The 26,874-nt window shown below is 62.5% G+C and overlaps 1 protein-coding gene across 1 annotated transcript; it reads right to left on the reverse strand.

Moving 5' to 3' along the window:
- Positions 1-5,301: 5,301 nt before the first annotated feature.
- On the reverse strand, positions 5,302-7,073 carry CEBPB (CCAAT enhancer binding protein beta). The gene has a single exon (XM_002723927.5). It carries the CDS (start codon positions 6,875-6,877, stop codon positions 5,834-5,836), a length of 1,044 nt encoding a protein of 347 aa, XP_002723973.1. The 5' UTR covers positions 6,878-7,073; the 3' UTR covers positions 5,302-5,833.
- Positions 7,074-26,874: the final 19,801 nt, after the last annotated feature.

Genomic DNA, 26,874 nt, shown 5'->3' on the forward strand with positions numbered 1-26,874 from the left:
GGCTGGCCCCACGCGGTCTGGCAAAGGCGCCCCAAGGCCCTGGCAGGCCGAGGTCTCGGTGCAGCAGGTGGTGGTGGCGGCGGCAGGGGGCACCGGGGTTATTCAGGGTGGCTCAGGGCACCTGGTCCCAGCGCGCTGGGTGCAAACACAGGGCCCCAGCTGGATGACAGACAGGGCCTGGGGGGCGGGACCTGGGGCGGACCGAGGTCATCCCAGGGGCCCGGGTCAAGCCTGACCGGAAGCACCCGGGGTCCCAGGGATGCTGCTGTGGCCGACGTCAGCACGCTCTCCCTACTTGCGCAGCGCAGGGGCACGAGGCGGTTCTCCCTGCACCTGCGGCGGCAGTGAGTTCTCCCCGCGAGGGGCTGGCGACTCGGTGCTCCTGTGCACCCGCGTCACCAGAGCACGCGCAGACGAGCAGGCACTGGGGCGTCGCTAAGAAATGCGGGTCACCAACCAGCGTCTATGGGTTGGTTCTGCCTTGGCAAAGCCGTCAGCTGGAAACAGAGTCGGCTGCCAGGGACAGGAAGCCAAAATGACAGAGACCTCACCAAGCGGAGCTCTGCTTCTCGTGGGTAAACAAGCCCAGAGCAAGACAGGCAACGGCTGACGTGGCTGCTCCACCAGCATCGAGAACCTTCTGTCTTTTGTCTTCTTCAGCATGCGACACACACACACACACACACACACACACACACACGCCGTGCCCCAGGGTTCGCCTCATGGTTCAAGATGGTCCCTGAAGCTCTGGCCATCACATCTGAGTTCCAGGCAGGAAGCAGGAAGCAGCGGCAGATGGGGGCAACCAACGGAGAAGGAACGGGCCTCACAGCCGAGTCACCCCTTTCGCGGGTGCTCCTGGGAGCTCCACCGACAGCTTCTGTTTCTGTCTGCCGGCTACATCTAGCTGCAAGAGAAGCTGGGAGAATCCAGCCTCTCCCCGCCACTCGCCCCCAGCGACGGTGGAGGGGTAGCAGGGGGAGACCCCCGAGGGGCCAGCGGTGGGGGAAGGGGCGTCTCAAACCCGCAGCTCCGGCTCCACCGAGGGGAAAATGAGCAAAGAGCGAAAACTCTGGGAGGCCCAGCTCGCTCCGCCCGCGCACTTGCTCCACTGCCAGAGGCGGCTTCTACCTGGGCCCACGGGCAGCCGAGGCCCAGCCAGACGCGGGTCCGAGCCCCCAAACCGCGCAGCAGGGAGCCCTGCGAGCCCGCAGCCTCAGCCCGGCACCTGCGCCCCTGACCTCACCGCGTGCAGGCACCGCTCTGAAGACAGGTGTGGAGTGACCGGCTCAGTCCTCGCAGCCACCGTCCCAGCCCATAGACAAAGCACCTGACACACAGAGAGGGGATTTCGGTTGCCCAGGGCGGCACAGCACCGTGAAGGTGCTTGTTTCGGGGTGGTGGAATTACGGGTGCTTTTTGCCCCCTTTGTACAGACACTGCATTCTCCAGCCCTCCCCGCGGGGTCCGCCCCCCCCCCTCGGCAGCCTGGGCTCCGCCTCGCACCACACCGGAGCCATGCCCTCTCCCCTGCTGGCCCGGCTCCCTGGAGACCTCTCCCTCCTTTGGCTCCCTCCCCGGAGCCCTTGGCCCCGATCCTGCTGGGCGCATGGCCCCCGGGGCTGCAGGCCCTGGGTCAGAGGCCACCCTGCCATGCGGTCTCCCGGCCCAGCGGCTCCCTGCGCCCTTCACCCACTGCACCTGGCCCCTTCCCAAGGGCCGGGGGGCCTGTTTCATTCCGTCAACAGGCTCGCTCAGAACTTGCCGGTGCCAGGCCCTGGCAGAGACGCGAGCTCGCTCATCCTCAAAACAACCCCTTCCGTCCTGGCCCCGCACACAGGCCCCCACCATCCCCCGGCGTCCGCCCCCGACTCAGCCCCCCGCGGCCCCCACAGCGGGGCTCCTGCCCCTGCCCTCTCGCCCGGAGCCTCGTCCTGTCTCAGGGCCTTTGCACTTGCTGCTCCTGCTGCCAGGAGTACCCATAACAAGTCGTCCCTTCCCCACCGGACCGTCCCTAAGGCCTTTATCAGAAGCCGAATTGAAGCGGCCGGTCAGCTCGCCGGACGGCAGGTGCCTGCTTCACACTGTTGGATACACACACTCTCTGCTCCAAGGCGAGGACACTCGGGCCCAGAGAGGCCAACTGCCTTGCCTGAGGTCTCCCAGCAAGCAAGGGATGAAGCCGCGTCTTGGCTCTCAGGGGCAGGAACTCGGCACAGGCAGCCAAACAAGCCGGGGTCGCAGAAAGATCTGGACTCAAATCCCAATTTCTCTGCTTTCCACGCGAGGGGCGTCTCATCTCGGAGCCTCGGGGCCCCTCTGTAACGTGGGACTCCCACCTCACAGGTCAGCAGGAGGCGCACAGGCGCCAACAGCCCGGGGCCCTGGAAAGCCCCTGGCTTCCCCAGACCTGGCCTCCCTCACTGCCCTGCGCATGGCCACAGCGGCAGGAGCGGCGGCTGCAGCCGGCGGCCAGTGGGTGCCGCTGGGCCCCGCTGTGGGTCATCTGGGGGCAGGGGGAGGGACGGGACAGGAAACAGCAGCCAGAGGTCTGGAGCTGAGGGGAGGCAGGCGGAGCCGGCCTGGCGGGTTCAAAGGTGAAGCGAGAAATCCAACGTATGTTGGTTACTCGTGAGCTCAGGGGCCACGATGGTGCCTCCCTGCCTCAGTTTCCCTGCTGGAATGCAGGGGAGTGGGAAACTCCACTCCATCGTTGGGTTCTGAAGGGATCCAAGGACTCGGAGAGCACGCGGGACAGCAGCTGGGGCAGAATAAGTGACCCATGACCTCGCTGCCCCACGCCTGCCTCCCTTCAGAGGCCACCTGACATGCCACATCCCCACCCCACCCTGTCCTCACCTGCTGTGGTCCTGCTCTTGGTTCGGCCGCTTAGTGTGCATCTCCCCTTGGTCACCACGCGTCCCCAGCACCCCAGTACAGAGCCTGGCACACAGCAGGTGCTCAACAAATGGTTGTCAAATAAATGAAAATCCCGGAGCCCAGGACAGGCAGATGTGGCCCGGCCCCCAGGGGCACGGGGACCAGCTCCAGCAGCGAGGACAGCCTGGCCAGGCCCCAGCACCTCTATCCCCACTGCTCTATGGAAAATCACGTGCAGTGTCAAGGCCAGGTCGGGGGTTCCAGGCCAGCCCCCAGAGCCACACCTGCCGGAAGGGGCTTGCCAGGGACACGGAGCCGGCAAGTCAAGTCAGGCTGGCGCTGGGCACACAGGGAGCTCCTGACCCACACCCGCTCCTGGCTCGGTCCCTTGAGGTCAGCCACGGCCTCCCTGGCTCCCGTGGCGACCTCAGCTCCATCCATTCCTGGCTTCCAGACCTGCGAGTGGCCTGGTCCTTTCTCCCTAAAGCCCGCGGCCCTTGGAGCCCAGAGACCCAGAGGCTGGGTGTCACCCCTCCAGGATGTCTCCTTGACCTAGGAGAGAGCTCTGGCCACACAGCCCTCACCGGAGGCCACAGAGGCCGCGGCTCGAGTCCTCCACTGGTGTGGGGGGGTACAGTTTGCGATGGCCCTAGGCCTGTCCCCTTCCTAGTGCTCCTAACCATGACACTGTGTGTGGCTCTTGCAAGGCACCCTGGGGGAAGGGTGAGGACGTGGGGTCGGGGCTGGGCTCACAGAGAAGCCGCCCTGCCCCACACACTCACGAGGTGGGGGGGGTCAGGCGGGGCTTCATCCCGGCCCCACCTGTCACCCCACACAGACCTCACTTCTCAGAAGTGTGCCGATGACAACAAGGCAAGAGCGCGACCTGAGAGTCCCGGGTCCCGTGTGACCGGCCGCACTCCCGTGCGCAGGGACAATGGCTGGGTGGGGGGAGTCCTCACGGTGAACGCACCCTCTGCCCCGAAACAGAGGGGCCACCGCCCGCCGCAGGCCAGTCCCCCGAACCGGGGCCTTCTACAAGCTTCTCCTACAGGTGGTTGAGCTGACGTCGCTGTGGCTGACGCTGAGGGAGCCACGGAGACTGCTGGGCTGGGCTGGGCTGGGCTGGGCTGGGCTGGGCTGGGCTGACCGAGGCCCCAGGGGCCCGCCTGGCCGCCCAGGGCTGGAAGGAGACCTGGTCAGGGCCGACGACAGGTTACCTGGCTCCAGCAGTCTGCCTGGCCCCTTGCGGCCACCACTGGGAGACGCTGGTGACTGGGAGGGAAAGCGTGTGTCCAGCCAGAGCTCCACGACGGTGGGGGCGCCCAGGGTCTCGCTGCCTCCGTCCCCCACATCCGGGGCTCCCACAGGGTAAAAGCAATGCAAGAAAACGCTCTCCCTGGCCTCAAACCGCACTGTCGGTAGCTGCTCCCAAGACCCCAGGCCACCCCTGGGCCCGGCAAGCCCCTCTCTGAAGCTGCCGCTCTGGAGTCCCTCGGGGCATGGGGACCCCGAGCCAGTGTCTGGAGCCCACGCGGAGCTGACGCCGGCAGCTGCTCCACGGCCCAGCAACAGGCGCCACCGTCGCGCCGGCTTCCCAGAGACCGGTGAGGCCCAAAGCAGCCCGGGCAGGGCCCGCGTTCGCAGGCAGCGCAGCCGCTGGCAAGCGCCCGCCACACTGGCGCTGCCCGAGGACAGAGGCGCCCGATGCCAGGAGCCTCCCAGCAAAAAATAATCGCACGGGCAAACGCTTATATAAGCCCCGGTGCGCGCCAGGCACCGGGCGACACCGCGCGGGGCTCCGTCACCCCCACATCCACGTCCTCAGCTCCCAGGAATGCTCAGGGTGGGGGGCGGGGTGCAGGGGGAGGGGCGGGAGAGCGCAGACCCCGGAGCAGGAAGGATTCAAGTCCCCGGGTTCAAGTCCGGGCACAGCCACCGGGAGCCAGCAGGTGAGGCGGAGCCTCTGGGTCACAAAGCAAGCGACTGACAAGTTCCCCCACAGCGGGACAGGGGCCAGAGGAGGAGGCAGGCCGCCCCCTGCCCGGCCCGGTGCCCCTCTTCCTGCCAGCCAGGCCCGCTCACGCCCCCATGCTGGTCCCCCAAACAGAGCGGGGGGGGGGGGCGCAGACCCGAGCCTGGCCCCAAGCAGAGCTCCCAGCAGCCCGGCGCCAGCACCCTAGGGCGCTGAGTCACCCCAGAAGCCTGCTCCAGCTCTGCTCCCCCAGGGCAGGCGCCCCCATCTCAAGAGGGGGCGAGAAAGCAGCTGCAACACCCCCGGCCAGCCACCAAAAGCTCCAAAAATAATGGTGCCCCCCCCACACAACCCCCTACACACCAGAACGGCAAAGCCAAAACCCTGTAAATCCAAAAGGAAAGAGGAAAAAAAAAATCAAAATCCAACTACTGCCCCCAAAAGGCTTTGTAACCATTCTCAAAAAAAAGTTTATTCAAAGTATTCTCACTTAATGCTCGAAACGGAAAAAGATTCCCAAAATATACAGACGCCTCTTTTCTCATAGAAATAGATTATTTTTTATATAATACAAAAAAAAGACCAAAAAAAAAAAAACCAAAAACAAAAACAACATGGACAGCAACAACCCCGCAGGAACATCGCTGGCTGATTACTCAGGGCCCGGCTGACAGTTGCACGTGGGTTGCGTCAGGGTCGTGTGCGCCCGCGTTCAGCCATGTTGAACCCGATTGCATCAACTTCGAGAGCGGCCCGCCCGCCGGCGCCCGCGGAGCGGCAGCGGAGAGCGCCCGTCGTCCGTCCGTGCGCGCACACGCGTCTTCCTCAACCGCCGCGGCGCGCGGTGGCTGCGGCCGCAAACAGACAGACAGAAAGTAGCCAAGTCGCCGGCGGGCTCCCCGCGCGCGCGGCCGAGCGCCCCGGGGCCGGGCCGGGGCCGGCGCTCGGCGCAGTCCCGCGGCCCGCAGGGCGGCCGCGCTAGCAGTGGCCGGAGGAGGCGAGCAGGGGCTCGGGCAGCTGCTTGAACAAGTTCCGCAGCGTGCTGAGCTCGCGCGACAGCTGCTCCACCTTCTTCTGCAGCCGCTCGTTCTCGGCCGTGAGCTCCAGGACCTTGTGCTGCGTCTCCAGGTTGCGCATCTTGGCCTTGTCGCGGCTCTTGCGCACGGCGATGTTGTTGCGCTCGCGCCGGATCTTGTACTCGTCACTGTGCTTGTCCACCGCCTTCTTGGCCTTGCTCTTGACCTGCGAGGGCGCCGGCGCCGCCCCCGGGTAGCAGGCGGCCGGGGGCGCCTTGGCGTCGGCGGGGCTCGGCGTGCCGGGCGGGCTGGACGACGAGGACGTGGAGAGGCTGCCGCTGCTGCCGCTCGGCACCGCCTGGTAGCCGAGGTAGGCGCGCAGCGCGTACGGGAAGCCCGCCGCCATGCCTGCGGCGCCGCCGCCGCCCGGCGCTCCGGCCTCCTCCTTCCGCTTGCAGTCCGTGGGCTCGAAGCCCGGCTCCGCCTTGAGCTCGGCGGGCGGCGGCGGCGGCGGCGGCGGAGGCGGGTGCAGCGGCGCGAAGCAGCCGGGGTGCAGCGCGCCCTTGGCGGCCCCCAGGCGCCCCAGGCTCACGTAGCCGTACTCGGCCGCCTTCTTGCAGTTCTTGCCCCCGTAGTCGTCGGAGAAGAGGTCGGAGAGGAAGTCGTGGTGCTGCCCGGAGGAGGCGGGCGCGGGGGCGGGCGCGGGCGGAGCCGCCTCGAAGGTGTCCGTGGCCGTGGCCGGCGCCGGGGCCTGCGGCGCGCCCAGCGGCTCCAGGTACGGGCTGAAGTCGATGGCGCGCTCGTGGTCGCCGATGCTGCCCAGCTCGCCGGCGGGGGGGCGCGGCGCGGGTCTGGCCGCGGGGGGCGCCGCGGGGGCCGCCTTGCCGCCGTACGCAGCAGCCAAGCAGTCCGCCTCGTAGTAGAAGTTGGCCACTTCCATGGATTTAAAGGCAGGCGGCGGCGGCAGCGGGAGACATGCTGGGTCCCAGGCCACCAGGCGTTGCATGAACGCGGGTGCCCGGGGAGGGGGCCTGGGGCTGCCCGCTCCGGCCGGCCCGCGGGTGGCGCGGCCTCCCGGCTCCGAGCTGTCGCCGCTGGGCCGCTGCCGCTGCCGCCGCTGCCGGCGTGGCCGCTGGGAGTGCGGGGGCTGACGGCTGGACCCTCGGATGGGTCCCCTTCCCGGTCCCGTGCGCGGCTCTGACTCGCTAAAGTTTCTCCCGAGCCCGGTTATTTATAAGGCGATCCATAGCAACGGCTGCGTCACGCTGGGGGCCGCCCCGGCCCCTCCCGCCGCCGCCGGAACGCAGCGGCCGCGGCCGTCCGGGACCCCCGGGAGGGCGGCGGCGGCGGCGGCGGGACGCCGGGGGCCGGCCCCGCGGGGGCCGGAGCGCGCCCCGGGCTGGGGTCCGCCGGCCGCGGGGGGTGGCGGAGGCTGGCCTCACGCCCCCCTGCCCACCCCCACCCGGCAGCCCCGGGATTGGGAGCGACAGGGGGAGGCGCGACCCCGCCCCCGGACCGCCCCCTCTGGGCTGGAGGCTGCCCGGGAAGGGGAGGGGGCGACCTGGTCGCCTTCCCCCACCCGAAACGCGGCCGCGGCCCGCCCCCTGCTGGAGGAGGCGGTGGCTTCGGGTGGGTCCGACTCGGCCCCGGCGTCTTTCGGAGCGCGGACCCCGGAGCCCCGGCCCCAGGTCCGGCTCGCGGGGAAGCGCCCGACTCCCCGGCCCCGCCTCGGCCGCGGCCCCGCCCCAAGCCCTGCCCCCTAGGTCCACTGCGCTGGGAATGGCGACTTCCACGCCCGGGACGACTCCCCGACTCCGCACTTAAAGCCACCGCGGAGGAGAAGACCCTGGGGGTGGGCGGGCGAGGGGACAGGGGCGCGCTCCGGAGGGGCCCTGGCCGGGGTCTACCGCGCCCCGCCCCTAGCCCCGCCCCCCGCACCTGCCCGCCCTCGTAGACAGCACCTGGGGCTTCTGCCCCCGCTCCGCCCCAGCTGGGCCCCTGGGACGGGCGGCGAAGGGGCGGTGGCTGCCCGGCTCTGCCACGCTGACCTTGGGAGAGAGCCACCCGGCTTCTCCGGGCGGTCGTGGCCTCGTCCCCCCACCCCCCGCACAGCTCCCGGGGGACCGCTCTTGCGCCACACGGCAGCTGGAGAGGGACCCCCACAGAAGGGCCAAGTGGACTGGACATGGTGCTGCAGACCCGGGTGGGGGGCACATGGCCTGGTGTCCCCACTCATCCCGCAGGAGTGGCCCTGGTCCCTGACCCCTAAGACCTGTTTGCCAACCCCGGGGGCCAAAGGGCCTGGTTGCCACCCTGCTGGGGAGGGCCTGGAGTCGGACCCCAACCGGAGGTGCAGGGCAGCGGGGAGACCCCACACACACACCTGTACAAGGTCCCTGCTGGACCCGCGGGGTGGGCTTGCTGCCGGACCTGCTGTTCCCCTGCCCGAAAGATGCTTTGGTGCCTGTGTCATGGACTCGAACCCAGGCCTCCAGTCCTCTGGCCACCTGCCCCCTGCCCAGAGGGCTCTGATCTGAGGCCCCGGCAGCCCCCGCCCCCCCACACCAGGCCCTTCCCCCCCACTGCCCAGGCAGGGCTGAAGCTCCCAGCTTGCCTGGGGCTGACCCCCGGCCCACTGACCCCAGCCCTGGCCCCAGCAGGCTGGCAACCATTGCTCAACCTCGGTGTTATCTGCCGAGCTGGGGTGACCTCCGGCCCGACAGCTCGCAGCGCCCTTGGGGGGAAGGGGGCAGGGAGGGCCGGGCTAAACCGCTGGCCCTGCCTGCTGGCTTTCTGGGCCCAGACGGGTGTGGCCACTTCCCCTGGGCTACCCAGCCAGGCCTGCTGAGCTGCACAGTGGGGCGCTCAGGGCTCAGCGGGAGGCCCACCCCTCCCAGCCCGGGTCTCCAGCCACACCCCGACCAGCCCGGGGTCTCCAGCCACCATTGTTCTCACTGTCTTGTCGCCACCCCTTGCCCCCAGCCTGAGGACTGGCCTGGGCGTACCAGTGAGCCACTGCCTGGGGAAGGAGAGCACCCCCCACCCCACCACAGCTCCTCGGTTCCAGCCCAAAGGTCACCTCCCCTGAGAAGCCCTCCTTACCTCCCGTCACAGAAAGTCCAAGGCCCTTGGTCAGGCCTTTCACGCACACACACCAAAACTTCTTTTTTTTTTTTTTTGAAAGGCAGAGTTACAGAAAGAGCGGGAAAGACAGAGAGAGGAGTCTTCTATCTGCTGGTTCACTCCCAAATGGGGCTGGGCCAGGCCAAAGCCAGGAGCCAGGAGCTTCTTCCAGGTCTCCCACGCAGGTGCAGGGGCCCAAGGACTTGGGCCACCTTGTATTGCTTTCCCAGGCCATAGCAGGGAGCTGGATCAGAAGTGGAGCAGTTAGGACTCGAACCAGCGCCCCTATGGGATGCCAGCACTGCAGGTTACAGCTTCACCCACTACACCACAGCACCCCAAGGTTCATTTTTGTCTCCATTCTCATTTTTACCCAAATGATCTCCCCTGCCATCTTGTGGCTCCCCACCCCGGGGGGGGGTGTGTGGTTTCAGTGCCTACAGCCAGCAGGTGCGCAGAGCGGCTCAGAAGGTAGCGTCCACTGGTGGCTGGGCTGGGTGGCACTGTGTGGCCTCGGGCAAAGCGGTTCCCCTCGCTGGACCTTCCAGTGGGGCCTGGGGAGTTGGCCGCTGGCTGGAGGACCCTCCCTCTCTGTGCCCCACTGTAAGTGCTGGGTGTCTGTTAACCACTTCATCCCCCTGAGAATGGGCAGCAGGCAAGTCCTGACACTTTCTCCACTTTACAGACGAGAAACCTGAGGCCGGTGGAGTGAGCGAGTGCTGGGGTCACATCACGGAAGTGGGCAGGAATACGGTGGGGCCACTGGCCGGGGGAGGCTCACAGTGGGCCAGGGGTGGGCCTGGACCCCAACCACAGCCAGACCCAACCCCTGGGGGAGCTCAGGCCTGGGATGCAGCTCACAGCCTCTGCCCTGCCTCCACGGGGTCCCGGACCCCTGGACCCTCTGACAAAGGTGGCAGCCCCGGCCCGGTGCTGACACAGGGGTCTGTGCCCTCTCGGGTCACACATCAGTGCTGTCCTTCCCCAAGGAGGGAGAAGGGGGCACTTGAGCCCCCAGAGCCCAGCGGGGCAGGGTTGGGGGTTCGGAACTCAGGACCCGCCTGGGGCCAGCTCGCCCCGGGTCCCAGCCCCGTGGGAGTTGTAAGCACGGGGGCGGGGCTGGGTGAAGGGTCTCCAGCCGGTGGCCTTGGCCAGCTCCAACTCACAGAGGCGCTCGCCTTGACCCACGGTGAGTTGCCCGATTCGGGGAGGCTTTTAAGTGAATTTTTTTGCCAGCACTTAAAATTCAGATGATTTTGAATCAAAAGTCAAACTTCCGGCTCCTCATGTAACACCTGGAACCAGGGGCTGGGCCCACGTGGCTGCCCCGGGGCGGGTGGAGCAGGTGCCTCCTGCCCCCCACTGACACTGACAGCATTGTCGCTAGTGAGTGGCAGGCACAGGGTTGTAGGGACCCTCCTTGCTATGCTCCCTGGCCAAAATCTGGTACCCCCGGGCCTCAGTCACGGGTCTGGAAGAGGGGGTGACCGCACCCCTGCTCTGCCCCGGGGGCTCTGAGCCCATGGTTCCCGTCACCTTCACTGGGGGGTGAATCAGACCTTTGAGCCCCAAAGGACTTGACTGCTGCCAGCGCTCGCAGGGAAACTGAGACCAGAGAAGGCAAGGACCTCCCCCAAGACCACAGTGAGCAGGGAGAGCCAGGCTTAAAAGTCAGGTTCTCCGACTCCAATGACCGACTTTTCCCCCACCACACTTCCTCTCCGGAGCCTCAGCTTCCGCACCTGGCAAATCAGGCCAGCGGGGTGTAGACCCCGCGGCTGCCAAGCCCCCTTGTTGGAATCCGGGCCAGGATGGCCAGGGAAGGTTGCCTGGGCGTCTGCTGCCCCCGTGCGGCCGTTTCTGGGACTGCAGGAGTGATTTAGCCGGCTCCTGGATTGAGACCAGCCTTGTGCTGAGGTGTGGGCAGCCAAAAAATGACCCAAAGACTTCATAAGGTCAAAGACTTATCAGCACCTGTGTGGCTCAGGCCCTAGAGACACGTTCACGAACAAGACAGAAGTGATGGCCTCTTCCCAGAGAAGACAGGTGAGTGAGGTGTGCACTGTGCAAGGTCAGGGGGCTGAGGACTTGACTGACCACAGAGTGGACGGGGAAGTTCTTGAGGGAACCTGAGGGAGTGGACCATGCAGGAGGGGGCCCCGGACAGGGGGCAGCAAGTGCAAAGGCCCTGAGGTGGAAGCATGCTTGTGGACACTTGGGAAGACTGGCTTTGACCCTGGGGACCAGAGCCACGGAGAGCAGGGTCTGATGGCTTCTGGTGAGCTCTCCGCAGCTGCGCGTGGGATGGGCAGAGATGGGCAGGTGAGGGCAGAGGAAGTGAGGCGGGAGCAAGTGGTTCAGGCAGCAGGTGGACAGGACTTGCCCAGAGGCTGCCCATGGCTGTGGGCCAAAGCGGTCAGATTCTGAGTCCACTTGGAGGGTGGGGCCACCGGGGTTGCCCGCAGGTCTGACGGCAGAGCAGCCCGGTGGATGGCCGGATGGTTCAGCAGCCACTTGGCAGGACAAAGGACTTGTACTCAACAGGAGCACAGTCAGGTTCCCCGGGGTGGGAAAGATGATACATTGTCTCTGGCTGCGGCTGGAGCAGGCAGAGCTACTGTTTAATGGAGACAGAGTTTTAGCTTGGCAAGAAGTGGCAGACGGTGGCAAATGTCCCCAACACCCCTGAGCTGTGCTCCTGAAACGGCTAACGTGGGGGCAGGCGCTGGGCCTGGTGGCTAAGACGCCTGCGTCCCACCCCACCCGACCCGGCTGCTGGCTACAGCTTGGCGCTCACGCAGACCCCGGGGGCAGCGGCGAGGGCTCCAGTCCTTGGGTTCCCGCCGCCCACGTGGGCGACCTGGGCTGAGCTCCCAGCTCCTGGCTTCCGGCCCCACGGTTGCAGGGGTCTGGGGGGTGAACCATGGAGAGGAGCCTGCCCTCTCCCTCCGTGCGGGTGCCTCTCAGAATAAATGGCTGTGAGTGGTTAGTCTGGTAAACCTGGTGCTGTGTGTATCTCGCAGCAATTTCTTTAAGGCGTGAGTGTTTGCCTTGGTGGTTCTAACTCTGCTAGGGACCTCCCACCCCATACCACAGAGCCTGGGTTCAAGGCCACCTCATTTCCAACCCAGCTTCCTGCAGCAGGTGTCGGCTCAAGGGCTTGGGTCCCTGCCACCCTCGTGGGGGACCTGGACTGAGATCTGGGCTCTGGCTTAGGCCTGGCCCAGCCCTGGCTGTTGCAGGCATTTGGGGAGTGAACCAGAGGAGGGAAAAGGGCCCTCCCTCCCTCCTTCCTCTCTCTCTCTCCCTCCCTCCCTCCTCTCTCCCTCTCTCCCTCTCCCTCCCTCTCTCCCTCCCTCTCTCTCTCATTTTCTCTTTCAGATGAAGTGGAAAAGTAAACAACCTGAAAACAAACGAGAAAGGACCCATCACGGAACCTGGGGATGCTGGGCACCTCCACAGCGGTCGCGTTTACGGAGACGACTGGACAGCGGCCAGCGCCTTGAGTTCCCAGCGGCGACGGTCACCGCCAGCGAACACTGAAGAAGAGGCAGGGCCAGCGTGTGGCGCAGCAGGTGAAGCCACCCCCTGCAGCGCCGGCATCCACGTGAGCACCTGTTCAAGTCCCGGCTGCTCCACCTCCAATCCAGCTCCCTGCTGATGCACCTGCCACCCACACGGAGACCTGGAGGAAGCTCCTGGCTCCTGGCTTCTACCCAGCCCAGCTCTGGCCATTGCAGGTGCTTGGGGAATGAACCAGTGGATGGAAGATCTCTCGCTCTCTGTCTCTCCAACTAAGCCTTTATTTGAAAAGTCAGAGTTACAGAGAGGCAGAGAGAGAGAGAGAGAGAGAGAGAGAGAGAGAGAGAGAGAGGCCTTCCCTCCACTGGTTCACTCCCTAGATGGCTACAATGACCAGAGCTGAAGCCAGGAGCCAGGAGCTTCCTCCAGGTCTCCCGTGTGGGTGGCAAGGACCCAAGCACTTGAGCCACCATCTGCTGCTTCCAGGGTGCGTTGGCAGGGAGCTGCATCGGAAGCAGAGGAGCTGGGACTCGAACCGTGCACTCTGGTCTGGGAGTGAGGCCCCCCGAGCTGGGGCTGACCCCGCTGCAACACAGCGCTGCCCCTCCCCGCTGCTGCGGTGCCTCCATTCCGTGTGTGGCCTCGGCTGGGGTGACTGGGTCATTGCTGCCACCATAGCCCTGTGACCCTCAGTTCTCCCTGGGGCAGCCACTTCCTCCCCACGTGGCCTCTCAGTGCCCTCTGCGTGGCTTTCCTCGTGGCCTGTGTATGGCGGCTCTCCGTGTGGCCCAGCTGCATGGACTCCCCACCACACACTTCTTAACAGCTGCTGGCTTCCCCAGAGCCCTCCTCGGCTGTCACCTGCTGCTGTGCCTGGCCGGGAAGCGACCCCAGGGGCACAGGAGGCCAAGGACACAGTGGGGAGAGGGTCTGTACCTTTCTGTAACTTTAAAGTGCTGTCCCTGGGGGCAGGTGCTTAGCCCAGTGGCTAAGATGTCCAACCCAGAAGAGACCTGGGTTCAAGTCCTGACCAAAGTTTCCTGCCCACGTGCACCTGGGAGGCAGGTGCTGGCTCATCGTTGAGCTGCCACCATCCCCATGGGAGACTTGGACGAGTTCCCAGCTTCAGGCCTGGCCCCTAGCATTTGGCAAATGAACCAGGGATAGGGGCTGCCTCTCTCTCTCTCTCTCTCTCTCCCTCTCCCTCTCCCTCTCCCTCTCCCTCTCCCTCTCCCTCTCCCTCTCCCTCTCCCTCTCCCTCTCTCTCTTCTTCTCTCCACCCCCTTCCATCTCTGCCTTTCAAATATACAAATAAATGTTTTTTAAAAGTTCACTGTGGATGTCTTCCCTAGTCGGTTGTCTGAGTCTGGCCCCGCCCCTTCTCTCCCCGCCCCCAGCTGGACAGGTGCCCAGGAGACAGAAGGGGACCAGGCCACATTCCCCCTCCCCTGGGTGCCCCTCAAGGTCAACACGGTCTAGGTCTTCTGCACACATAGCGGGATCGCACAGGTGCCCCGTGAAGACCCGCGCTGGCCCCCAGCAGGCCCAAGATGCCACCATGTTGCACTTCCCAGAATCGCCCGGGGGCGACAGCGCCCACCCTCGCACCTCCATCTCTGCTCTCCCGCGGGAAACCCCCTTGAGGTCGGAGAGGCCTGGCCACAGCGCCCTAAGCCCAGCGTTCTGTGCCAGGCCTGTGCCCTAGCACGACACCAGGGTCCCACATGGCTGCCGGTTCGAGTCCCGGCTGCCCCACTTCCTATCCAGCTCCCTACTAACGCACCTGGGAAAACAACGTAGGATGGCCAAAGTGCTGGGGCCCTCACACTCACCTGGGAGACCCAGAACAAGCTCCTGGCTCATGGCTCCGGCCTGGCCCAGCCCTGGCCACTACAGCCATCTGGGGAGTGAAGATGGAGGTCTCTGTCCCCCCTCTCTGTATCTCTGTGACTTTCAAATAAATAAATCTTAAAAAAAAAAAAACAAAACAAAACAAAAAAAAACAAAACAAAAAAAAAAAACCCTCCCATCCCTGCCCACGCCCCTTTTCCAAATTTTGCCTCCTTCTCGCGCCCATCGGCTGTGGTTATGCCCAGTTCCCTGTGCGCGTGCCCTGTGCTGCCGCAATGAAACACGAGGCACTGGGCGGCGGGGGGACAGACGGCTCTGATGGAAGTCTGACGTCAGGGCTCTGTCCCCCACAACGGCTTGGGGAGCTCTCCCTTGCCTCTTGCGGCTCCCAGAGGCAGCCTGCTCCCCCTGCTGTGGCTGCATCGCTCCAACCCGAGCCCCTGTCTCCTGATGGCCTCCGTCGGTCTGGGTCGCCTCTCCTCTCTCTCCTACAGACGCCAGCCTCGGGGCTCAGAACCCACCTATCCCAGCCCGAGCTCGGCCTGCGGGCACCTGGCCCTGACCGGCGGGTGGGACGGAAACGCGCCTTCTGAGGGCGACGGTGCAGCCGCTGCAGGTGCCGCATCTGGGCAGGAGTTTGCGGGCCAAAAAGATCAGAAGCCGTGCTGCTGGGTTGCCCGGCGACGCACGCGCCCCAGATTTGCTGTAAATCCAAGGTCATATTGGGGAGAAGGCCAAGGAGGAAGACCATCCTCACACCCAGCGCTGCCGGGCACCTGCGGGGCCCTGTACTGAATATGGATGAGGGGCCGGCGCTGTGGCGCAGCGGGTAAAGCCGCCAAAGCAGTGCCGCATCCCCTGTGGGCGTCGGTTTGAGTCCCGGCTGCTCCACTTCCGATCCAGCTCTCTGCTGTGGCCTGGGAAAGCAGTGGAAGATGGCCCAAGTGCTGGGTCCCTGCGCCTGCGTGGCAGACCTGGAAGAAGCTCCTGGCTTTGGATGAGTGCAGCAGTTGGAGCCATCTGGGGAGTGAATCAGTGGATGGAAGACCTCTCTCTCTCTCTCTCTCTCTCTCTCTCTCCCTTTGCCTCTCTATAACTCTGCCTTTCAAATAAAAAATAAAGCCTTAAAAAAAAAGAAGAAGAAAGTGGATGAGAACGGAATCAGATGACTTCTTGAATGTGCACAGGCAAACAGCCCAGCCCTCTTCCGCTCGCGTTTAAGGCTGTGAACTCCGGAGCTCCCTGCAGCCAGATCTAAAGCAAACACAAGAGGGGCCCGCACTGTGACCCCCCCATCAGAAGTCCCGCGACACCCGAGCGCGTCCCCCAGTCTCTTTCACAGGCACAGAGGCTCCCCCTGGGCTCTGGTGACTGACAGGCGCGCTGGGGGCAGGGGCAGGGAGGGGGCGCTGGCGTCTGCACCTCACTGTGAATTGAATCCCCAATACAGATGGGCGGGCGGGGCGAGGGCGGGAGATGGGGCCCTCGACTGCGTAGCCCCAGCGGCGCCCGTCTGATGCCTCCATCAGGAGCTCACCACGCTGTCGCTGTCGCTGGGACATTCTGAAAGCGAGGGAGGGAGATGGAATCCGGGCTGGGCGCTGCGGCCCAGGGGGTTAAGCCGCTGTTTGCAACATCCGAATCCCATGTTAGAGCGCAGGTATGACCTGCTCCCTGCTAACGTGCCTGGAAAAGCAGCAGAAGATGCCCAAGTGCTTGGGCCCCTGCACCCACGTGGGAGACCCGGAAGAAGCTCCTGGCTCCTGGCTTTGGATGGGCCCAGCCCTGGCTGTTGTGGCCTTCTACGGAGTGAACCAGTGGATGGAGGACCACTCTCTCTCTGCCTCTCCTTCTCTCTCCCCCCACCCCGATCTCACTCTGCCTTTCAAACAAACAAGAAATAAATCTTTTTATTTTTTTTTAACAGGCAGAGTGGACAGTGAGAGAGAGAGACAGAGAGAAAGGTCTTCCTTTGCCATTGGTTCACCCTCCAATGGCCGCCACGGCCGGCGCACCGCGGCCGGCGTACCACGCTGATCCGAAGCCAGGAGCCAGGTGCTTCTCCTGGTCTCCCATGGGGTGCAGGGCCCAAGTACTTGGGCCATCCTCCACTGCACTCCCTGGCCACAGCAGAGAGCTGGCCTGGAAGAGGGGCAACCGGGACAGAATCCGGCTCCCCGACCGGGACTAGAACCCGGTGTGCCAGCGCTGCAGGCAGAGGATTAGCCTAGTGAGCCGCAGCGCCAGCAGAAATAAATCTTAAAAAACAAAAGTGAAATGGAAGCCCTCAGAGTTGCCCCTCCTCTGAAGTCTGCAGGAGACATCAAGCCCTGGAATCCAGGGCAGGGGTGGGGCGGGGACCGCTTTGTGACCCCAGGAAGGTGAAGACCCCGGTCAGTCAGGTGCTGCCGCCCACTGCCCCCAGCGGCTGACCCGCTCTGCTCCGCGCCGCCCCCGCCTGCTGCCGCACGCACAGCCCGGCCTCATGCTCGGGTCTCCTTCCTCCTGGCTCTCCTCCCTCCCCGTCTTCCCTTCCCCGCGTCCACTCAGGGGCAGCCCTTCTGTTGTTGCGTGTCTTTGTGCTGGATGTGTCCTTGCAAAATGTGTTGCTTTTTTGTGTTATGAACGTTTAATTTATAGGAAGGGGTTTGTGTGCAAGGTGCTTCAACAAGTTCATGGAAAAACGGGATCAAAAGATAAAGACTTTGGGGGCTGCTTCTGTGGCTTAGCAGGTAAAGCCGCCGCCTGCAGTGCCAGCATCCCACATGGACGCGTTCGAGTCCCGGCTGCTCCTCTTCCAATCCAGCTCCCTGCTGTGGCCTGGGAAAGCAGTGGAAGATGGGCCAGGTCCTTGGGCCCCTGCACCTGCATGAAGAGAAGACCCGGAGACCCAGGAGAAGCTCCTGGCTCCTCGCTTCAGCCTGGCCCAGTCCTTACTGTTGCAGCCATTTGGGGAGTGAGCCAGCAAATGAAAGATTCACTCTTGCTCTCGCTCTCTCTCTGCCTCTCTTTCTCTGTAACTCTGACTTTCAAATAAATAAATGTTTAAAAAAGATAATGGTTTTTTGGTGCAAATAATTTTGAAATCCATGCATATAAGGGTCTTCACAAAGTTCATGGAAAATGCATTTTGTGAAAAAAAAAAAAAAAACTTCCTGCCAGGTGTCACCACTGAGAAGTTACCGTCTTTCTCTTTGTAATGAATAAATACTAATAGAGATTTTATATACTCAAATATTGTTGCACCCCTAACTTTCACCCACTAATTGTTTAAGATATGTTTTATTTATTTGACAGGCAGAATGAGAGAGAGAGAGAGGGGGAGAGAGAGAGAGAGAGAGAGAGAGAGAGGTCTTCCATCCGCTGGTTCAGTTCCAAATGGCTACAGCAGCGGGAGCTGTGTCGATCCGAAGCCGGGAGCCGGGGCCTCTCCCAGGTGGCCCACGACACCGGCCAACATTCACATCTACTCACAATGCTCGCCTCAGTTAGTCCATTGCTGAGCAATAAGTTTCTCCAAAACGTAGCAGTTTAACAGAAGAATATAGGGCCAGCGCTGTGGCGCAGTGGGTTAAAGCCCCAGCCTGCAGCGCCAGCATCCCATCCAGGCGCCAGTTCAAGTCCCGGCTGCCCCACTTCTGTTCCAGCTCCCTGCTAGTGGCCTGGGAAAGCAGCGGAGGATGGTGCAAGTCCTTGGCCACTCCACCCGCAAGGAAGACCCAGAAGGACCTCCTGGCTCCTGGCTCCAGATCGGCACAGCTCCGGCCCTTGCGGCCATTTGGGGAGTGAACCAGCAGATGGAAGATCTCTCTCTGTCTCTCCCTGTCTCTCTGTAACTCTGCCTCACGAACAAATAACTCTTTTTTAAAAAGCAAACAAGGAGATTTTCTCACTGGTTTTGTGAGTCAGGGACGTGGGGGCAGTTTGGCTGGAAGGTTCTGGTTTGGTCTCCGGGGAAGCCAGGAGGGAGCCCCACTGCCCCAGAGACGCAGAACGCAAGCTATCAGCAGCCCATATGTTTAATGTTAAATGTGCAGGGAGCTGCATTTTTAAAAGTTATTTTAGGCCGGCGCCGCAGCTCACTAGGCTAATCCTCCGCCTAGCGGCGCTGGCACACCGGATTCTAGTCCCGGTCAGGGCACCAGATTCTGTCCCGGTTGTCCCTCTTCCAGGCCAGCCCTCTGCTGTGGCCAGGGAGTGCAGTGGAGGATGGCCCAGGTGCTTGGGCCCTGCACCCCATGGGAGACCAGGATAAGCACCTGGCTCCTGGCTCCTGCCATCGGATCAGCGCGGTGCGGCGGCCATTGGAGGGTGAACCAACGGCAAAAGGAAGACCTTTCTCTCTGTCTCTCTCTCTCACTGTCCACTCTGCCTGTCAATAAATAAATAAATAATTAATTAAAAAAAAGTTATTTTAAAAAAGTGAAATTCATCTTCATCGTGTATTTAATATAAGAACTTTTCATTTCAACAAATGCAATCGATAAAATCAGAAGGCATTAAGAGGCGTCTGCCTTCGGAATTCCGTGTGCGTGTGACGCAGCTCATCCGGGCCTGGACTTGGCACAGGCTCACTGCCAACAGCCGTGCGTGGCCCCCGGCTCCCGGGCGGGGCGCTGGGGCTGCTGGGGGAGCCCGCGGGTCTCCCCACATGGGCCTCTCGGGGGGCTCCGTGAGACCCGGGAGCTGCCTCGGCCGCAGAGGTGGCCCGGGACGGCGTGGGGGTGGGGGGCAGCGAGGAGAAAGCGCAGCACGTCGTTGCCTTCCGCTCCGTCCAATCCGGGGCACGCAGGCCAGCCGCCACCTCTAGACCGAAACGAGGTCAGGGCCGCGTTCAGAACAGGAGTGAAGACAGCCCCGGGGGCGCCCCCACCCCCACCAGAGCGCCGGTTCCCCGCAGCTCTGCTTCCTGCTAATGCGCCCCTGGGGGGCAGCAGCGACAGCGCGCGCAGGCTGAGTCCCTGCCGCCCGCACGGGAGACCCCGACCGCGGGCGTTCTGGGCGCAGCCCCAGCTGTCGCAGGCGTTTGTGGGGGGAACAAGAGATGGGAGGTCTCTGTCTCTCTGCCTTATGCATGAATAAATAATTTTTTTGACAGGCAGAGCGGGCAGTGAGAGAGACAGAGAGAAAAGTCTTCCTTTTTCCGTTGTTTCACCCCCCAAATGGCCGCTGCAGCCGGCGCACGGCGCTGATCCGAAGCCAGGAGCCAGGTGCTTCTCCTGGTCTCCCATGGGGTGCAGGGCCCAAGCACTTGGGCCATCCTCCACTGCACTCCCTGGCCACAGCAGAGAGCTGGCCTGGAAGAGGGACAACCGGGACAGAATCCAGCGCCCCGACCGGGACTAGAACCCGGTGTGCCGGCGCCACAGGGCGGAGGATTAGCCTAGTGAGCCGCGGCGCCGGCCTGAATAAATAATTTTTAAAATAGCATCAAAGGATTTGTAGACTTTTTAAAGATATATTTCTTTGAAAGGCAGGGTGGTGGAGAAAGGAAAGAGAAAGAAAGATCTTCCATCCACTGTTTCCGTCCCCAGCTGGTCACAGTGGCCCCGGGCTGGGCCAGGCCAAAGCCAGGAGCCAGGAACTCCATCCTGGCTGTCCACGTGGATGCAGGGCCCCGGCACTTGGACCGTCTGCCACAGCTTTCCCAGGCACATTAGCAGGGAGCTGGATCAGAAGCGGAGCAGCCAGGACTTGCACCAGGGCTCACAGCGATGCAGCCGTCGCAGGCAGAGGCTTAGCCCTCTGCGCCCCGACGCCGGCCGCTCGCTGTGGCCGTATTTGAAATGTGTGTGTGTGCATGTTGATTTGTGTCAGCGTGGCCTTGGGACTGCACCATGCTCTGCCGGCTGCTACCATCTGCTGGTGCTCAAATCGACCCGGCTGTAGCCGGCGTGAGCCCCGGGCCGGCTCCTCGGTGCGTCCAGCACTGTCACCGTGAACTTGAGCTTCTGCTTGTTGTCTGGCACACGACGCTTCAGGCCCAGTGTCCACTCTTCTTATCCCCACACGGGTCCCTCTTGGAGGAGAGTGACAAGCCCTGCAGGTGGCGGTGTGGCCTGCGTTTCCTGTCCCCGCTGGGCTGCAGCCTCCTTCACCCGCGCGTGGTTTCAGCCGCCACCCGCGCCGCTGCGGCTCACCTGCAGGCGTTCTGAACACAAGATGCCGGGCAGTTGGGCCGGTGCAGTGGCTCAATAGGCTAATCCTCCGCCTTGCGGCGCTGGCACACCGGGTTCTAGTCCCAGTCGGGGCGCCAGATTCTGTCCTGGTTGCCCCTCTTCCAGGCCAGCTCTCTGCTGAGGCCTGGGAGTGCAGTGGAGGATGGCCCAAGTGCTTGGGCCCTGCACCCCATGGGAGATCAGGAGAAGCACCTGGCTCCTGGCTTCGGATCAGCACGGTGCGCCGGCCGCGGTGCACTGGCCGTGGCGGCCATTGGAGGGTGAACCAACGGCAAAAGGAAGACCTTTCTCTCTGGCTCTCTCTCTCACTGTCCACTCTGCCTGTCAAAAAAAAAAAAAAAAAAAGATGCCAGGCAGCACTGTCCGCTCTCACAGTGGCTGTATTTTTATTTTAAAGATGTACTCGTTTATTTATTTGAAAGAAAGAGGGAGGGAGGGATAGAGACAGAGAAAAGAGAGACAGAGAAAGAGAGATCTTCCATCTGCTGGTTCGCTCCCCAGTTGGCCACAACAGCCTGGTCTATGCCAGGCTGAAGCCAGGAGCCCTGAACTCCATCCTGTCTCCCTCGTGGGTGGCAGGGGTGCGAGGACTTGGGCGTCTTCCGCTGCCTTCCCAGGTGCACCCGCAGAGCTTGGGAGCAGAGCAGCCGGTTCGCACTCCAATGCAGGCTGGAGACGTGTCCGCAGTGCCACAACGCGGCCCCTGCCCTTAGCAGCATCCACGCGTCCTCTGCTAAGCACAGTGTCATGGAAACTGGTTTTAAAGGCTTTCAGCCTGTGGTACCTTTATACTTGTTCATTGTGCTAAATTACGCATAACTCAAAGTGGACCTTTTACAATATTTTACTGGACAAAGAGCTTCCATGCACCTGCTCACTGCCCCAGTGCCCACAGCTGAGGGCTGGAACCCGATCACTGGAGCCACGGCTGCTGCCCGGGGTCCGCGTCAGCCGGAAGCTGGAGTCGGGAGCTGCAGCCAGGGATCAACCGGGCGCTCGGCCGTGGGGCGCAGGCGCCGTGACCAGCGTCCTCACCACGAGGCTCCACGCCGTCCCAAATGGACCATTCCTGCCCGAGGGCTCGGTGCCCGCGGCACAGCTACACCGTGGCCCCCAGACAGAAGCTGTGCACTGGCTAACCTGTAGCCTCTGCCCCGCCCCCACCCCGCAGCCCCTAACCTACTCAGTTGAACCCACCAAGCAGCTGTGCCTCGCACAGTAGGCAGCGCTCACAACTTTGTGTCGGCCTCACTTTGAGCGCCATACAGCTGCAGTGGGAGCGGAAGTGTGTTTTTCAGAGGCTGGTGCTGGGGCACCGCGGCACTGGCATCGCTTAAGAGCGCCGGGGCAAGTCCCGACTGCTCTGCTCCTGACCCAGCCCCCTGCTGATGCGCCTGGGAAGGCGGCAGAAGACGGCCCACGTGCTTGGACCCTGGCAGCCACCTGGGAGACCCGGATGGAGCTCCAGGCTCCCAGCTTCAGCCTGGCCTGTCAGATGCAAGGTCACTTTCTCTGTGTCTCTCCCACTGTGTCCTCTGTTTTTCAATAAATAAATCTCAAAGCGAAAATGAGAGAATTGCATTTTCCTTTTCATTTTTTTAAAGATTCATTTATTTGAAAGGCAGAGTTACAGAAAGGCAGAGACAGAGAGAGAGACAGACAGACAGACAGAGAGAGGTCTTCATCCACTGGTTCACTCCTCAAATGGCCACAACAGCTGCACCAATCTGAAGCCAGGAGCCAGGAGCTTCTTCCGGGTCTCCCACATGGGTGCAGGGGCCCAAGCACTCGGGCCATCTTCTACTGCTTTCCCAAAGGGCTGGATAGGAAGTGGAGCAGCCGGGACTTGAACCAGCGCCCATATGGGATGCTGGCACTTCAGGTGGCGGCTTTACCCACTACACCACAGCGCCAGCCCTGAGAATTGCATTTTCCAAGGTCAGCATGTTTGTCTCTGGGTTATTTGCACACAGTGTGCACGGGACAGCACCAGCGTCTGTGTGAGTCACGTGAGCACACAGTCATTGTGCCGTAGATGGGGAGGGGGCTTCCGGTCCCACGGCCGCCCCAAGTCTGACTGCTTGAGGGCCACAGACCATTCTTCCCTGCTGTCCACTGCCACCCACCGAGCTCGGGGCTCTGTCCCCACATCCTCACCCACGCTTGCTACTTTCCGTTTCGGTTTTCTGCTTTTGTCCCCTAACAGCCAGCCTGCCAGATGGTGTGGTTTTGGTTTGCGTTTCCCCCAGTGCCTGCCCCGTGGGGCCGAGTTCTTGCTGGCCATTTGCACGTCTTTGTTAAAGACTGACACTGTGCTTGTTGATTGACTTTGAGATAAACATAGGGCCCAAACGCCCATGACAGCGGGGCTGGGCCAGGCCGAACCCGGGAGCCGGGAACTCCATCCAGGTCTCCCATGTGGGTGGCAAGGGCCCAGATACTTCTGCCACTTGCCACTTTCCCAGATACATTAGCAGGGAGCTGGATCAGAAATGGAGAACCAGTGCTCATATGGGATGCCGGCATCACAGCAGTGGCTTAACCCCTGGACCCCAATGCCGGCCCCAGGTCTCTGCTTTCCACTTCCGCACTCAGGCTACCTTCTTTCCGTGATTTTCCTTCCAAACCTCCCCCTGCTCTGGGGCTCCCAGCTGCCCTGAACCCATCTTGCGCAAAATCCCAAAACCCAGCTGCGCTGGGCTGCAGTGTCACTGTCTGCCAGCAGGTGTCGCCAGAGAACTGCTGATGGCCGCAGTCCGCCACCCGCCCACTAGGGCGGGAGTTTCATAGTTCATTTAATCACTCTGGAGCGTTGCGACGCTGTGGCCCATCCCCCACCACTCTGGGTTCGCAGAGCACCTACTGTGTGCGGTGCGGCACCCGGAGTAGCACAGGCATCTGGGTTTGAACCCCGCCTCCACCTTCCCCAGCTGAGTGCCAGGTCCATTTCTGGGCCCCGGTGCCGTGAGACTGGAGGGCACTCTGGACAGGTGTGCCAACACACCGCGTAACCACAACCCACCAAGACTGCACCACGAAGAACCAGGAAACAGCAGATGTGCACCCGCTAAGGAGGCGGACTCAGTGCCCAGAAAGCCCCTGGCCCAGTCGCTTCCTTGGTAAATGCTTTTTAAAAAGGATTCATGTGTTGGGGCCGGCGCCGCGGCACAGTAGGCTAATCCTCTGTCTGCGGCGCTGGCATCCCACGTGGGCACTGGTTCTAGTCCCGGCCACTCCTCTTCTGATCCAGCTCTCTGCTGTGGCCTGGGGAAGCAGTAGAAGATGGCCCAGGTCCTTGGGCCCCTGCACCTGCGTGGGAGACCCAGAAGAAGCTCCTGGCTTCGGATCAGCGCTCTCCAAATGGCCATCTGGGGAGTGAACCAGCGGATGGAAGACTCTCTCTCTCTCTCTCTCTGTAACTCTGCCTCTCAAATAAATAAATCTTTTTATAGAAGACTTTTTGTGTTCATCTAAGAGACAGAGAGGCAGGGATCCATCTGCTGGTCCCCATCCACCCCCACAGCTGCAAGAGCTGAGGCTGGGGCAGGACAAAGCCGGGAGCCAGGAGCTCCATCCGGGTCTCCCAGGTGAGCGCACTATCCAGTTTCCTGCAAATGCGTCCTGGGAGGTAGCAGGTGGTGGCCCAGCTGCCTGGGCCTCGTCACCCACGCGGGAGGCTGCGATGCAGCTCCTGGTCCTGGGGTCAGCCTGGCCAGCACATCTGGAGGTGAACCAGTGTGTGGAGTCAACCTCTCTCTCTCCCCCCCCCTTTCAAGTAGTTGAAAATAATAAACATTTTGGAAATTCCCTTCATTAAAAGTGGGAATATTTCACGCCAACCCCTCGCAAACTCTTCCAGGCGCTGAGGGGGCGGGGACAGAGCTGAGCCCAACATCGGGAAAGGCGGGCGGGCGACAGCGCCTGCGCCCTGAGCCAGACCCCCCGCCAGCATCCACGCCATGCCGCCACGCGGATCCGCGCTCGGAGTCCGCCGAGGCCGCCCTGGGAGTGGACGACGGCGGCTCGCGTCGGAGCTGCGGTCCAGGGGAGACCTGGACTAAGGTCCGGGCGCCCGGCCCTGCGCGTTGTGGGCCTTTGAGGAAAGAAGCCGAAGACGGAAAACCTCTCCCCGCCCTCCACCCTCTTTCAAATAAAATGAAGATAAATAAACAGTAAAAACTTTAAAAGCCCAGGGGGCAGTGAACTTATTAAAATGATGTTTACCCTGGAATGCAGGACCGGTCCGCGAACGGAACCCGACCGACAGCGCGCCCCACGCCCCACGCACCAGGCACCAGGCACCGGCCCCCCTGCACCCCCGCACCAAGCCCTGCGCGACGTCTGCGCCCCCCGCCGACCGCTCAGAAGTCCCCTTCGGGGCCATGGGGCTGCACGTCCCGGCCAGTGCCCGCCAGAGGAAGTGGGCACGAGAAAGAAAGAAAGGGCAGCAGATTAGAAAGGGAGAAATAAAAGTATCGGTGTTTGGAGCCGATAAGATCTGACAGGTTAGGAAAAACCTACGATCACTCACACACTGATGCACACACTCACACATACACTCATACACACACACACATACACTGGTGCACACATGCTGACACACACATGTTTACACAGACACATGTTCACACATATATACTCACACACAGACACACACTTATACACTCACACACATACACTCACACACATACACACACTCACATACACACACACACTCACACACACCCTGACACACACATGCTCACACTCACACACGCTGGGGCAGGCGTCCGGCCCAGCAGGTAAGACACAGTGAAGATGCTCGCTCCGGCTTCCGAGGGCTCGGATCTGAGTCGCGGCTCTGCTGCTGGTCCCAGTCTTGCTGTGCACACCTGGGAGCTGGCGGGTGGCCACCCAAGTCCCTGTGTCCCTGCACCCACGCGGGAGGCCTGGATGGAGCTCTGGGCTCCCAGCTTCAGCCTGGCCCAGTGTCACCACTGCAGGCATCCGGGGAGTGAACCAGCAGATGGGAGCTCGCTCTCTCTCTCTCTCTCTCTCTCTCTGGTGTGTGTGTGTGTGTGTGTAACTCTGCCTCTCAAGTAAATAAATAAATCTTTTTATTTTTTTAAAAAAAGTGTACAAATGGTTAATAAACACACACAAAAATGCTCGGCTTTGCTAATCATTAAGAAATGCAACCAAGACCACACAGAGGGAACAGGCACCCGGTCCACCTGCCCGTGAGCTGTCGGTTAGGCAAATCCATGCCCCATGGCCCAGCCCCATCCCGGCTCCCTGCTAACGCCACCTGGGCGTTGCAGGTAAAGGCTCAAGGAGCTGGGTCCCTGGCCCCCACAGAGGGGAACTGGGCTGTGTGCTCGGCCCCAGCTGCGGCCTGGCCCCGTCGTGGCCGGGGAGGGGTCTGGGCCACGAGCCAGCAGGCGGAGACGTCTCCTCCGTCACTGTCTCCCCTTCTCTCGGTCACTCTTGCAAATGCACAGTGCAGAGATCTCGCAGACAGACAGGAGACAACAGGTGTCGGTGAGGATGGAGAGAGCGCTCGCCCTGGGCACCGCCCGCGGCCTGCACACCCGCACCGCGGGCAGAACCCCCGAGGGACGCGGCGATTCCGCTGCTCACGCACTACCCACAGGAACTGCAGGCGGAAGCTCGAATTCTCACGGCCATGCTTACGGCACAGTCTTGCACAGTGGGGCCGGGTTGTGGCACAGATTAAGCCACTGCCTGCAACCCCAGCTTCCTATATGGGTGCCTGTTTGAGTCCTGGCTGCTCCACTTCCAATCCAGCTCTCTGCTGTGGCCTGGGAAAGCAGTGGAGGATGGCCCAGGTGATTGGGTGCCTGCACCCACATGGAAGACCTGGGTAAAGCTCCTGGTTCCTGGCTTTGGCCTGGCCCAGCCCCGGCTATTGCGGTCATTTGGGAAGTGAACCAGCAGATGGGAGATCTGTGTGTGTGTGTATGTGTGTGTGTGTGTGTGACTCTGCTTTTCAAATAAATAAATAAAATTTTTTTAAAAAGAACTATGCACAGTAGTTAAAGTGCGGGGCTGGCGGGTCTATGGACAGGTTAGTGGGAGAGCACAGGGTGGAACCGACACACACTGGAATATTTTCAGCCTTGAAAGGGAGGTTCGGGCACACACCCGGTGCGTGGGAGCCTTGGAAACACTGCCTGGGCTGAGACAAACCGGGCCCAGGGGACAAGGGGGGCCGGCAGTCAGAGCGCCCGCGGGCCGGGGCCTGGTGATGGGGGCGGGGCTGCAGTCGGTGGGTGGGGTGGCGATGGCGGGGTGGGCAGCATGGCGGGACTGGGTGAGGGGGTTCCCG

Source organism: Oryctolagus cuniculus, chromosome 11 (genome assembly GCF_964237555.1).
Source record: "Oryctolagus cuniculus chromosome 11, mOryCun1.1, whole genome shotgun sequence".
NCBI classification, from domain to species: domain Eukaryota; kingdom Metazoa; phylum Chordata; class Mammalia; order Lagomorpha; family Leporidae; genus Oryctolagus; species Oryctolagus cuniculus.

Excerpts from the sequence above, each read along its gene's own strand:
- CEBPB (XM_002723927.5), bottom strand. The coding sequence starts at position 6,877 with ATGCAACGCCTGGTGGCCTGGGACCCAGCATGTCTCCCGCTGCCGCCG.